The following is a 14,985-nucleotide window of genomic DNA, read 5'->3' as shown; positions in this document are numbered from 1 at the left end:
AATAAGTGTTGCAAGTTCTCTCGAGAATTTGTAATTCTTATTACTCTCTTCGGTATTATTTTTGTGTATAAAAACATAACCCATTATATTTTTCTCTTTTTCCCGAGTTGAGTTTTATCTCCTCCCCCTCTCCTCGTATTCCGCTAATTTCACTCCCGCAACTATTACTCTCATATGTTTCCAATTCATCTTCATCTCCCCCCTCCTTTTTCTTATGTTTTTGTTTCTTGAGAAACAATTTAAACGTTAGCGTAAATTAGTGTAAATTTTAGTGGATTTCCCAACATGTTTCGTCTAGAATCATTTATAAATCTTTTTCATGGTCCTTAAAATATAGTAGGTTAGTCGTATGGCCTAGAACTCCATATTACCAAAACCTAGGCCACCTTATGCCTTCATATTATCAAAGTTGTCCTATATTTGCCACTCAGACGCGTTTGACCACCGCAATTTCAGTGTCTGGCGCGTCTTCCGCGCATTTTTAAACCACCAATTGAAAATCCGAAGGCTGGGGTTCCTTTGACGCGGTCTATCTTCAGAATCATGAAAAATTGAGAGTCTGGGGCTTCTTTGGAGCGTTTTTATGGTCAAAACCCTGAAAATCTGATGGCTGGCGTTCCTCAGCCGCGTTTTCAGCATCAAAATCACAAGAGCTGGCGCACCTTTGACGCTCCTGAAAATCTGTAAATCGGCGTGTCTTTTACGCGCTTTTTGGACCCAAATCTTCGATTTTCAGCTATTTTCATTAAGTAAGTGTTTGCATTTTTCAACAAAAATGGCCCAATTTTCATAATTTTAGCTAAAAAACTTTAGTTTTAACGTAATTTTTGGGATGAAAATGCCATTTTTAAAACGAAATTGCATATATCTAAAAGTCTGGCGATCTTTTGACGCGTTTCTAGCATCAAAATATATCAAAAATTCACGAGACTGGGGTACCTTCGACGCATTTTTAAAACCTAGTCATCATGGAAAGCTAGGTCATCAAACGCTATGGTAAATCTCAGATTTTGAGCGATTTTATCAAGAACTTATTTATTTAAAAGAATCATGTTGAAATCTCTATTTGGAAATTTTGGGAAGCTTACTAGGCTCACTAAGAGAGAGGAAAGAGAGGTGGTATAAAATTGAATTGAATACAAAAAGTGTAATAGGGTTAAGGGGGGAACTTGGGATGAAGGAAAACGAGGAGGTTGCAAATGGAAGCTCGGAGAGTGTTCAGTGGGATTAATTCTAGCGGGGCCAACACTGTCCGCGACGTAGATCCCTTTAAACTCAATATTAAGAGCTGAAAAATATACCAAAATGTGGATCTCAACGAGTTCTATGTATGGAATCTACTTAAAGGAGGACTGAAGTCATATTTTTTAAATTTCAGATTCTGATACTTCAGATAATTCTGAACAACTTTCATCAATGGAGCATGTGCTAAAAATCGCTCTAAATGCTCTAAATACACGTTTTCCGGGAGCAAAAGGAGCCTAGGTGGAAGAGTTTTGGGGGCCGAGGTCTCGACATTCCGCGCGGCCCCGCGCTGCCGTGTAGTCCTCTCGGACAAATTTTTCTTCTCAATTTCTCGTTTTTTTGCCTTTTTAGAGGGTTTTCGTTGTTTTTTCTCGAATTTCATTATTTTTTCGACAAAATATTACTTTAAAGGACGAAAAATCAAAGATACGACATAAATCAAACAATTTCTGTTCGAGAAGTCAAATAATCGTGTAGAATACATATAAAAATTGCCAATAATGCACTTTAAAATAATATTTTGTCGAAAAAATAATGAAATTCGAGAAAAAAACAATGAAAATCCTCTAAAATGCAAAAAAAAAAACGAGAAATTGAGAAGAAAAATTTGTCCGAGAGGACTACACGGCAGCGCGCGGCCGCGCGGAATGTCGAGACCTCGGCCCCCAAAACACTTCCACGAAGGCTCCTTTTGCTCCGGGAAAACGCGAATTCAGGGTTTTTGAAGCGATTTTTAGCACATGCTCCAATGATGAAAGTTGTTCAGAATTATCTGAAGTATCAGAATCTGAAATAAAAATATGACTTCTGTCCTCCTTTAATAGAATTTCGAAATCGTAATTTCCCGGATTTCATCAACTTTTTGGAATTTATAATTCCTTAAATTTGATTTTTTAGCGTTTAAAAAAAATTTCATCTTGCGAATTTCTAATATTGCCTATTTTCATTCACCTAAAATTTTACCAACGGACCATAGTCGTACGGAATGACATTTTTCGATTTCCCGAATCCGGAATCCGGAATTTCGAAATCCGGAATTCGGAATGATTCGATAAATTTGCAGGACCAAGTCATTTTTTCGAGTGTTTTAATGATAAATATAGTTTAAAATTACTTTTGAGGATCAAAACCGAAAAAAAGTACCATAGTTGTCTTTTAAACGCAAAAAAATTTAAAATTTCAACCTGTGGATTCCGGAAAAAGGAAACTCAAAAAACCGGAATGTCAAAAAACCCCGAATTCCGGAATTTCGGAATCCGGAATTCGGATTCCGGCCAACTATGCAACGGACTCTCCCAATTATACATCGTTCCCAAAAATAATAAGGCTATAGTAGTGCCACCACTAATTATTATAAAAAATAATAACCAATTCAACACATATGGAAACCAATTGGACACATTGTCTTCTCTTTCTGTCCAACACGCGATCCCCCCCTCTTCTTATTAAATTGGTGTCCCATGCTGTTTTCTTTATTTAAATTGCGTGTTGGTTCTGTTTCAATTTCTAAAATTGATGAGAAAAAATGAAATATTGTCTGATTTTTAAGCCAATTTCTCGTTTTCTAATAGTGTGAATTTGACCAATTTTAAAAGCCCGTCATGACATCCCCTTTTTACCGATTTTGTCAAATTCACATTTTTCATGTAGATCACAAATAGTGCTATATTTTTGTAGTTGACAAATTTTTGTGAGCACCGCCCACTTTTGAGATATGCGTCTTTAAACAGAAAGAAGGGAGGAGAGTCACAGAGAAGCTATCTTTAAAGGCGCATATCTCCAAAGTGGGCGGAGCTCACAAAAATTTGTCAACTACAAAATTGTAGCCCTGGATTTGATCTACATTTTGATATAAATTAAAATTTTGTGTCACTTAAGGAAACATAGTTACAGCGCTTCAAAAACTTGACCAACAACTACTCGGCCAAACTTGATTTTTTGTTGAAAATGTGGTTTTTGACATGGAAAATTGGGTTTTGATTAGTTTTTAACGTCAGAAAAAAATTTTTAAAATTATTTTGATGTAAAAATCACATTTTCGCGTTAATAATAACAATTATTCAATTTTTGCGAATTTCAAACTTTAAAGGCACATATCTCGAAAGTGGGCGGAGCTATGAAAAGGTTGTCAACTACAAAAATGTAGCTCTCGTTTTGATCTATAAGAAAAAAGTAAAATTGATAAAATTGGATAAAAGAAGATGCCATGACGGGCGCTCAAAGTTGGTCAATTTTACACTGCGCTCTACTCTGGCCATTTACAATGACAAACTACACTGACCAAATTTCTTTTTTCTTTTTTCACAATTTTACCACTATTCTGTAGTAAAACCACCAATAAATCTGTCAGTCTTTTGTTAGCTAAAAAGTTTCTAAATGACCCCCATTAAGACACACAAATTAACATCCGCTCCAATGACTTCTCCCCTTTTTTTTCTGATTCCAACCCATTAAACAAAAACTAAAAACGTCCTTATTATCGTTTCCTCTTTCTGTTTTATTGGTTTTGTCCATTTTGTGCAAATGTTTTGTTTCCTTGTACCCACAATGTCAGTTTTTCTTTTAAAAAGTCTCTGCTCACGATGTTGGTCAAAAACTGCAATTTTTATGATTCTAACAGAATCTCTCTTTTTTCTAATAAAAAGGGACCAAAACCTCAAATTTTGAAGAAAGTTACGAGTTTTACACTTTTCGAAGTCCACCACGCTGAAATTTCAAGTTTAAACAATTAAAATTTATACCCTTCTTGTAGATCAAAACCAGGGCTACATTTTTGTAGTTGACAACTTTTCAATAGCTCCGCCCACTTTTGAGATATGCACCTTTAAAAATAATATCTTGGAAGCAAGACGCCTTCCTCGTTCCGCACGCTCTCTCGCCCTCTTTTCTATAAAGGCGCATATCTCAAAAGTGGGCCGAACTATCAAAACGTTGTCAACTACATAAATGAAGATCTGGTTTTGATCTACTGATTGATATATTTAAAAATACGGAATGACATTTTCGAAGCCTCGGACACAATTTCAAAGATGACCTAATTAGAAAAAAAAATTCTAAAAATTGCTCATTTTGAAAGTGGGTCCCAGCATTCTTAAAAGTGAAAATTTTACAAAAACAATATAGTCAAGTAGATCAAGAACCGAGCTACATTTTTTGAATTGTTTTTTTTGAATAGCGTCATTAGTTTCTGAGATAAGTCTTTGAAAATTATCAGTTTTTAGTAAAAAAAAAACTGGATTTATAAAAGTTCAAATTTTGACAAAATTTATAGAAGTTTGTGGATCACAACCAGGGCTACATTTTTGTAGTTGACAACATTTTGATAGCTGCGCCCACTTTTGAGATAGACGCAGAGAAACGAGATGCCCTCCTCGTTCCGCGTGTTCTCTCGCCCGAGCGCTTGTATCTCAAAAGTGTGCGGAGCTATCAAAAAACTTTCAACTACAAAAATGTAGCCCTGGTTATGATCTACAAAACTAATTAAAATTTGAAAAAGATGGACAAAGGCAAAAGTCGTGACGAGATCTCAAATTTTGTTTGTTGCAGTCTCCGCCAAGACCGTCAAATGTTCTTCCACGCCACACTCGCCAGAAGTTTCATCAACGCCCTATCTGTCCGAGGTGACGACGACTCGGTGGACCGTCTCAACTACTACTACACTCCCCTGATTCTAGCCGTCTGTTGTCTAGTCATCTCAGCTAAACAGTACGGTGGCACCCCAATCGAATGTTGGGTCAATCCGCACAGTCGAGAGTCGATGGAGGAGTACATCGAGTCGTATTGTTGGATTCAGAATACCTATTGGATACCAATGTACGAAAATGTGCCGGATGACCATACCGCCCGTGAGGAGAAACAAATCGGCTACTACCAATGGGTGCCTTTTATTCTTATCGCCGAGGCGCTCATGTTCTCGTTACCATGCATTTTTTGGAGACTATGCAGTTTTCAATCAGGTTAGTCGTACAATTTTTCTTGTAGTTCAAAACCAGACCTTCATTTTTGTAGTTGACAACTTTTTGATAGCTCCGCCCACTTTTGAGATATATGCGTTCAAAGATGGTAACCAGCTGGCTTTTCTTCGAAAAATGTGATTTTTACATTAAAACAACCGGAAAATCCCATTTCTGACGTTAAAAAACTATTCAAAACCTAATTTTTCATGTCGGAAACCAGATTTTTACCAAAAATTTGTCGAAGAATGTCTCGGTCAGGGAGCACCACTATAGGAATGGGTACCAGGGTTCAATCCCGCTTGGAGTCAATTTTTTGAAATTTCGAGTTTTTCTGTTTTTGATTTATTTTATCTTGTAGATCAAAACTTGAGCTACATTTTTGTAGTAAACCATTTTCTGTTAGCTCCGCCCACATTTAAGATACGCGATGTGTTATTTGGTCAGTGTAGTTTGTCATTGTAGAAAAGTAGTTAAAATAACGGTAAAACGCGCCGAAGGTGCGCCAAACACCAAAAAACTCATAACTAGAAGTGAACTCGGTGTTTGCGGACTTTGAATTTTCAATCAAAATTTAGGCTCCGCCCCCAAAACAGGAGACTCTCAAACTATGCACCGCCCATCTCGGTAGGGGGCGGAGCCTAAATTAAAAATTTCACAATTTTCCAGGACTCAACATCCAAACCCTTATTAACGCAGCATGTGATGCACAAGCTCTTCTCGACTACTCGGATCGACAAAAAGTAAGTTTTTTCTAGTTTTTGGCGACGAAAATTTTTCAAAATTATATTTTTATTGTAGATCAAAACTAGGGCTACATTTTTGTAGTTGACGGTTTTTTGATAGCTCCGCCCACTTTTGAGATACAAGCGCTCAAAGACAGCTGCCTAAAAACAGGTGAGAGAGCGTGCGGAACAAGGAGTGCGTCTCGATTCTCTGCGTCTCTCCCCTCTCTTCATCTCTCAAGTGGATAGCTACCATCTTTAAAAGAGCATATCTCAGAAGTAGGCGGAGTTATTAAAAAACGTTTAATTACAAAAATGTAGCCTCAGTGTTGATCTACATTTTGATATAGTTAAAAAATTTGTGGCATTTAAGGAAAAGTAGTTACAGCGCTTCAAAAGTCAACAATTTTACACTTCAAAAGTAAAAATTCCAGGCCATCGAAGCGATCACGTGCAATTTCGTCGACAATCTTGACTTGCAATCGCCAAATGGACGAATAAAAGCGAGGGGATGGATAGCTCGTATCAAGTTCTCCCGATTCCTATCCGGACAGTGTATTTCCATATTCCATAGCTTCACAAAACTGCTCTACTGCATAAATGTGGTCGCCCAGTTCTGTATTCTGAATGCGTGTCTGAAGAGCACCGAATTCATGTTTTTCGGATTTCAAGTGAGTCTTTTTTTTTAAGAATTAAAAAAAAATTGGTCAGTGCAGTTTGTCAATGTAACATAATTGTCACTGTAGAGAATGGTGTAAAATCGATCAACTTTGAGATCCCGTCATGACATCCCATTTTCTCTTATTTTGTCCAATTTACATTTTTCTTGTAGATCAAAACCAGACCTTCATTTTTGTAGTTATCAACTTTCTGATAGCTCCGCCCACTTTTTAGATACGCGCCTTTAAAGATGATAACTTGGAAGCGAGAGGGAGAAGAGAACCTAGAATCTTTGAAGGCGCATATCTCAAAAGTGGGCGAAGCTATCAAAAAGTTGTCTACTGAAAAAACGGAGCTCTAGATTTGATCTACCAGGAAAACATTTGAACTAAAGTCCTGGAACTTTCAAGAAGCCTATTTTTATGGTCGAAATTGGTTAAAAAGGCTTACATTTTTACACTGTGTAAATTTTAGACCGATTTTTGGAATTATGGAGTCAAAACAACAGAAATTTTATGAAATTCGCAGTTTCGTGATCAATTTGAGCCTAAAATTGGTTGAAATAGTAAAAAAAAAGGCAAAAATTAAAAAAAAAATTAAACATCTATTTTCGACCAAAATTTCTGTTTCAGCTCATTTTCGACCGATTTTTGTGATTTTTAGCTTGATATTGTCGTATATTTGTGAAATTCATTATTTCCGGTCATTTTGAGCAAAAATTTGGTGAAAATCGTCCGAAAATCATTAGAAAATAACCAAAAATGTATGGTCAAAACAAATTTTTTTTGAAAAAATCAAAAATCAAAAATAGATAATTTAACACAAATATAACCATTTTTTGTGATTTTTTTACAACAAAATAAAAAAAAATGTGGAAAAAAAAGCCAAACCATTTTGTTACAATGACAAATTACACTGACCAAAATTAAGTAATTCCCAAAGTTATAGGTTTATCAAAATTTTTTTAAAAATTCTGAAACCATATCGATCGATATTTTCCTTCAGGTTCTCAGCGACATTTGGGCAGGCCGTCCATGGACAGAGACCGGTCACTTCCCCCGTGTGACCCTATGTGATTTCGAAGTCCGGTACCTGGCCAACCTGAACAGATACACCGTCCAATGCGCCCTTCTCATCAATATAATCAATGAAAAAGTGTTTGCATTCCTCTGGTGTTGGTACATGATTCTAGCCATTATCACCACTTGTTCGTTCATCTACTGGCTTGCCAACTCGTTTATTCACTCCGAGAAAGTGGATTACGTCATGAAGTTCATTCAAATCGCCGAGTCCAGTGAATTCAAGAAATTACAAAAGTTCGAGAAGGACGCGACTGTCGAGAGGTTATATACGGTCATTGCATTTGCACCACACCTCTTGGATTCATTTGTTTCTGACTTTTTGAAGTCTGACGGTGTAAGTATTTTCAAATTTTAACTTTTTTTGTGAATTTTTTCTTGTAGATCAAAACCAGGGCTACAATTTTGTAGTTGACGGTTTTTCTCTAGCTCCGCTCACTTTTGAGATATGCGCCTTTAAAGTTGAAAATTCCCACAAGCTGAATAATTGCAATTTTTAACGCCAAAATGTGATTTTTATATCAAAATAACCGGAAAATTTCATTTCTGACTTTAAAAACTATTCAAAACCTAATTTTCCATGCCAGGAACCACATTTTTACCAAAAATCAAGTTTGGCCAAGAAGGCCTTGGTCAAGGAGCACCCCTCTGAGAAGGAACCAGGGTTCGGTCCCGCTTGGGGTCAATTTTTTGAATTTTTGATTTTTTCTGTTTTTGATTTATTTCATCTTGTAGATAAAATCCAGATCTTTACTATACTAGTTAACAATTTTTTGATAGCTCCGCCCACTTTTGAGATACGCGCGTTTAAAGATAGCTTCTCTGCGTCTCCCATTCCTTCTTTCTGTCTTAAAGACGCATATCTTAAAAGTGGGCGGAGCAATCAAAAAACTTTTAATTACAAAAATGTAGCGCTAGTTTTGATCTACAATTTGACATTTGTCACCTTACACCAAGCTCCGCCCCCCAAACTGGTGACGGATAGGGCTACCATCCGGGCAGGTAAAATTCGGGGACCTGCTACCCGCCCGGGGGGCGCCACGTTTATGCGTGACCGGGGACATGAGAGAACACAAAATTTCGCGAATGAGAGAATTCATTTTGACAATTTCCACGTTTATTTTTCTGGAAAATTTCTGTTATTTTTTTCAGAAAAATGTTTAAAGAAGTGTTGAAATTATTATTTTCGAAATGCTGATTGTGAGTTTTTCACGCGTAAATGTCAACGGGGAGCCGCGGGCGGGTAATGGCGGGTAAATTGCCCCCCGGATGGAAGCCCTAGAGACGGAGTCTAAAATTTGAAAAGACGCCTAACTTCTCGCCACTTGAACCGATTTTCAGGATTTAAAACGCGCCAACATTACGCCAGCCCCAAATAAGATTATCTTTTTGCAGATCCTGATGCTGAGAATGATATCAAACCACGCTGGCGACATGATAGTCGTGCAACTAGTGAGAAACCTGTGGCAAGAGTATCGAGAGAGAAATTGGAGAGAATTCGAAGAGCACGAAGAGATGAAAGACTCGGAATTGAGGAGAATTCAGGGGACACGAGAGAGAATTGTGATTGCGAATGTTGGACAGACGAAATCGTTTCTTTAATTAATTGGTCTACTTATATTAATTGTCTTTCTTCTGGAAAACGGGTGAAATAGAAAGTAAAGAAAATAAAACCATTTGATTTAATTATTTTGATTATGGTAGTGATGTATTTCAATACTAGAAGTACAGTACTGGCCAAAAAGATTGCGAAACTCACAGTTTTCAGTTGAAAATGGTCAACTTTGTGAGTGTGAGACGGTCTCCCTGATAGTCTCACAATATCGGTTGTTTAAGGAGTGTATAGATCACAGATAGAGCTTCATTTTTGTAGTTGACAACATTTTTGTACGGGCACATCCTAAGAAGTTACAGGCAATCAACGTAAACAGCTCAAAAATTTCTCCTTTTTTGCACTGAAAAACGGCAGCAATGGCGAGAACATTCTTTGACAGTACTGTAGATTTCGATTGATGCGATCACTGGCATTTCGGCGCCGTTTTTTTCACACAAAAATGTTTTCAATCACTAGAATTAGCGTTTTTTATTGGCGTTTTCTTACTTGTATTCATAGTTTTATACAAAAAATTCTACTCGCAAGAGCGAGTTTAGCAAGAAAAAAGTCTAAAAAATGGGGATTTCTGAGGAAAACTACCGCAACCCGTAGATAAAAGGGGGTAGCAATATTTTCGTATGGTAATTTACTTTCTTTGGTACTTGTCTGACTGTTTTGTCACACTTTTGACTAGAATAAAGCGGCTCCGAACTCTTTTCGACGGTGTACCCGTAGTTTTTGGAGGAGATTTATGAAACTTTGCGCCCATGGGTTATTTTGCACGAGAAATCGAATGTCGTCATCAATTTTTCATTAAAACTAATGAGTGAGCCACAACTGACATAATCGGAGGTGGCCCGCTGTACCTCGGAATAGATCGTCGAAATATGTATTATTACTGATTTTTCTAGAATTCCAATTTATATTCGGAGGTTCGGATTTTGAGTTAAGATTCTCGATACAATTGATTCTATTAAAACACGATTTTCACTAATTCAATGTTGCTCGTTAAAAAATCAGCTTGCAGATCAAGCTCCGCCCTCAACTCCCTGCCGCACTTGCGTTTCAGGCCGTGAAATTATTTTTCGAAAATCCTTGTCCGAACATATTTTGCAAGCCCTTTGCAACTACGGCTATTAAACTCCAACCCCTTCCCTTCTGTTTTTTCCAGTTTTTTTTATGACCAAATGGTGAAAAAAAATAGAAAACCATATAAAAGCCGAGACGATTTGCATGTTTATTCATATTTCCTCCTCTGAGCTTCGTTGGATTGTCGCTCTTTTTTCTAAATAATGTTCTTGATTTTTATTGAAATATAAATGAATTGGAAGGTATTTTTGTTTATTGAACTTTTAAATTGAAAGGGAATTTCGAGAATTTAGAAACATGTTTTGAAAAGTGTAGAAATAATCTTAAAATAATACTAAAAAACCCAGAAAAAGCTCCCAAACTGCAAATTTTAACGCTTAGATCGTCAAAAAATGGTCAAAATTCCAAAGTGGTAAATTCCCTGGCCGTAGTTTTCCTATTTGTGTTTCTAGGCCACGGAAAGTTCTGAGGCTCCTGTGCTTCAGATGACGTTGCAGGCAGGGCTGTGGGGTCCAAGGCGGCCGTCTCTGCGCAAAGAGCGCAAGTTCGACTTTGGGCTCTGCCGCCTTTCTTTCTCATTTCTCAAAGTTTGCGGACTATGTGACAGATGGACAAACCCCACATGCGTTGTATATATAAGAATAATTCTAATTTTTGCAAAAATAATGTTGACTGAAAATAAGGAGATAATTCATGCATCAAGAAGTTGGATTTTTTAAATGTAAAATTAAAAAGAAGTTCAAAAAATTTTGTGAAAAACTATAGGATTACTGTAGCTATGGGGTGGTGGGGCCTTGTCCAGAGGAGCGCATTTTCATTATGACCGAAGTGGACACTAGGCCACTGTGTTATTTGAACCAGGGAACAAAAACACAAATGAAAAAAGAAAACGGTTTATTTCAAAACAAAACAAACAATTAATTCCAGAAGATCTTTAAATTGATTAATTATACCATTTTTACTGCTACTTTTCATAAAATACTCTAGCCCCCATATACTTTGTCAACACCTTATCTATATTCATTTCAGTTGTTTTGCAAAAATTTTATAGAAATCTTTGCTCAGAATAATTTTAGATTCCCTAAGAAAAGAAATTGGCATTTGTCTTCAAAAGAAAGATGTGCATAATTTGCCTGGGAAATGCAAGACACCACCCAGCCGCATGCTATGGACTAAAACGCACAGACCACTTGTGCCAGGAAGAAACCTGCCAGAAAGAGTAAGCCCCAAATTAACATAAAACCTTTGGGAACCAAAGAATTTTTTACAGTTTTCAAATCCACCACAAGTCGATCTGCGACAAGGCACACGAAGAAGAAGACCTAGGACTCGATCAACTCATGAAAGATCACCAGGACGATGACATCCAAGCGACCCAATGATGCGCGACGAAAAATATCACTCCTAGAAAACCCTACCCTTGTTAAAAATCCCCTATGATGAATATCCTCAGAATCTTAGAAAACCCCCCTGCTACACCACCGTCCATTACGGAGAGTACGAAAAGAGGGAGAACAAAAGGAGAAGATGAAAAAGGAGGAACGTAGAACAGTGATATTTTTACAACAGAAAAAAAATTGAGTCCGCTGGATCGGGGATGACATCACTCCTCCACCAAGGTATTGCGGTCGAAAACAGTTAGATAAGATGCGTAAAAGTAGCATTGAGTTGGTCTGAAAAAGAAAACCATACTTGTCAACCGGGCCGGCTCGTAACAAAAATGAATATTATGAGCTGAAAAATATACCAAAATGTAGATCTCGACGAGTTCTATATTTTGGAATATTTTTCAGCTCAGAGTATTCATTTTGACGCGAGTTACGAGCCGGCCCGTTTCGGTCCGGTTGACAAGTATGGATCTAACAATATCTCACCTTATGTTGTGGATCCGCAGGACAAAGCGCACCGGCATGGGGCCGAGGTGTTCCAGCCGCAGGTTGATGTGTCGGTCTGCCCTTGTCTCCCAGCCGGTCACTTTCTGGTCTAGAAGTTGCATCAGAGGAATTACCATTTTCAAACGAGTGATGATGGGAAACCTACAACGAAAGTATTCCTTTTATACCATACTTGCGAACCGGGCCGACCCGGGCTGCCGCGTAACTCGCTTAAAACTCAATATTATGAGCTGAGAAATATACCAAAATGTAGATCTCGACGAGTTCTATGTCACTGATATGATACAGGCCGGATCGCTATTCGTTAATATGCCGCGGGCCCTGAAAAAGTGCCAAAAACGCGAAAATGGCCAAAAAATCCATTCTAGCCCGGCTCGCGGCACATTAACTAATTGTCATCCGGCCCGTGGTAGGCCACGGAGATAGAACTCGTCGAGATCTACATCATTCTTATATATAAAAGACAAGTGGTGTTTGTCTGTTTGTCTGAGGCACTGTCCGCAGCGTTTTTGGAAAGAGAAGAGAAACTGAGCCAGTGGGCAAAACCGAACTGGCGTGCTTTGGACAGCGACCGCCGCTTTAGACCACTCGGCTATGCGGGCACATTCGAAAGTCAATGACTACGTGAATGAAGAGAGACCAGCCGGCTCAACCGCCGAAGGCGGGGGAGACAGGCTGGTTTTGGTATATTTTTCAGCTCATAATATTGCGTTTGAAGCGATTTACACGCCGGCCCGTGTTGGCCCGTGTCGGCCCGGTTTGCAAGTATGCAGTATTCTGGCGGTATTCTGGAGGTATAAAAAAGGCTGAGTTTTTCATAACTTGATTTTCATAGTAACGGTGTCCAAACGAAACTAATCAAAATTAAAGACATACCATCCCCGGATTCCAGTAGCACCATTCTCATTTCAGCACTCTCGAGCGGTTGATTTCTGGAATTTTAATGATGTTAATAGATAATTTCATTGGTAGAACTAGACGCCGTTCTTGATCTACAAGAAAAAACACAAACTCAAAAGTTTCCTCACAAAATAATCATTCAAAATTTCAATTTTCCATAAAATCCAAATGCTCACTTACCACAAAAATCCAAAAATCCAAAGCAACAATTAGAATTCAAAAATAATCAGGGGAATAAATATATTTCGACGGTCTATACACTAAGACATCTTTGTTGTAGAATGAAAAGGAGAAAGGAAGGATGTATTCCCTCTCTTTCTCCTTTCTTTTCACTTTCAAGATTTTTATCAATTTAATTATCGGAGGGCGGGGAGACCTGTATTTTATATGATATCGATGTTATCTCTTATCCAGCTGGTCACTTTTATGATAAAGGATCAGCAGGAGAAAGTTGGACAATTAATTCCATTTTGCCGAAACTCAGTCAAACAGATAACATAAAACAAGACCAGAAATTTTAATATCTAAGATTTCTATATACAGTACCGGACGAAAAGGTATCAACTTTGGCTGTTTTTAGTGGAAAATGACCAACTTTGACAGTGTTTTTCGGTGCCACCTGATTGTCCGATAAACTCAAATTTATACGGGCTGAACAGAGAAAAAATAGTACATCATTTTTGTAGTTGACCACTTTTTTGTAGGGACACTACCATAAAAGTTACAGGTAAAGAAACGCATTACTCCCTGAAATCGAAATTTTGGAGATGTTCACTTTGACAACCTATAACTTCCATGGTAGTGTCTCTACAAAAAAATGGTCAACTACAAAAATGATGTCCTATTTTTGCTCTGTCCAACCCATATAATATTGAGTTTATCGGAAAATCAGGAGACACCGAAATACACTGTCAAAGTTGGTCATTTTCCACTGAAAACTGCCGAAATTGACAACCTTTTTGTCAGGTATTGTAATTCATTATTAAGACAAGACAAAAGATGGAAAGGAAAACTTATTTGGGAAGTTGGGAGAACATTGTCCGGAGTTCGTCCATTTCACTTTTTTTAGTTGGAGGTGGATTTGTTGTGTGTTTTTTAAAGAATCTAAAATAATAATGTGTATTGGAACACTCTCATTTTTTGCACTAAAAATCCAGTATTTTCAGGTTTTCAGACGTCGCAATAGATGAAAAGAAGTAGTCCCATCCTTCAGAATTGTAGAAAACGAAATTCTCTATAATTTGAGCCAGAAAACGTGATTTTTGGTCAAAAATTGACTTTTTTGATACAGATACAGAAAAAAACGGATTTTCAAAAATTAAGTATAACTTTTCTGGCATTACTCATTTTTTAACGAAAATTGCACATAATGTACTTGAGAATGCTCTGAAGCTGTGTCACTTTTTAGAGAAAGATATATTGGACGAAACGACTGAAAATCTCATTTTTCTGAAAATCCTTTTTTTCTGTATCAAAGGAGTCAATTTTTGACATCAAGTTTTCTGGTTCATAACAATTTAATTTTACACAATTCTGATGAATGGGACCTTTTTTTATCAATTGCAATGTCTGAAAACCTGAAAATATTGGATTTTCAGTGCAGAAAATAGAAGAATTGAATTAAAGTTTCTTCAGGGAGTCCGTGAAGTGTGCAATTTGTATATTTGCATATTTTCATGTCTAATCGATTAAAACACGAATTCGGCTAGAAATTCAATGTGTGTTTATAGAAAATCAGGTGAAATTTTATCCCTTGTGTTTTAAGCTCCGCCCACAACTCCCTGCCGCACTTGCGCTTCAGCCCGCGAACTTTATTTTTTCCATACTTGCAAAACGGGCCGGCGC

General features: G+C 37.5%; 2 protein-coding genes across 2 annotated transcripts; both read left to right on the top strand.

The window, feature by feature from the left end:
• Positions 1 to 4,741: 4,741 nt before the first annotated feature.
• Positions 4,742 to 9,264, top strand: GCK72_003106 (uncharacterized protein; the record flags this gene model as incomplete). Its single annotated transcript, XM_053723818.1, has 5 exons — positions 4,742 to 5,201; positions 5,868 to 5,941; positions 6,358 to 6,594; positions 7,589 to 7,999; positions 9,058 to 9,264. The coding sequence occupies 5 exons, from the start codon at positions 4,742 to 4,744 to the stop codon at positions 9,262 to 9,264; spliced, it is 1,389 nt and encodes a 462-aa protein (XP_053592463.1).
• Positions 9,265 to 11,463: 2,199 nt separating this feature from the next.
• On the top strand, positions 11,464 to 11,727 carry GCK72_003105 (uncharacterized protein; the record flags this gene model as incomplete). The annotated part of the gene is made up of 2 exons (XM_053723817.1): positions 11,464 to 11,564; positions 11,616 to 11,727. The coding sequence occupies 2 exons, from the start codon at positions 11,464 to 11,466 to the stop codon at positions 11,725 to 11,727; spliced, it is 213 nt and encodes a 70-aa protein (XP_053592462.1).
• Positions 11,728 to 14,985: the final 3,258 nt, after the last annotated feature.

This window comes from Caenorhabditis remanei, chromosome I (assembly GCF_010183535.1).
Source record: "Caenorhabditis remanei strain PX506 chromosome I, whole genome shotgun sequence".
Taxonomy (NCBI): Eukaryota; Metazoa; Nematoda; class Chromadorea; order Rhabditida; family Rhabditidae; genus Caenorhabditis; species Caenorhabditis remanei.
This window is presented reverse-complemented; position numbering and strand designations above follow the sequence as displayed.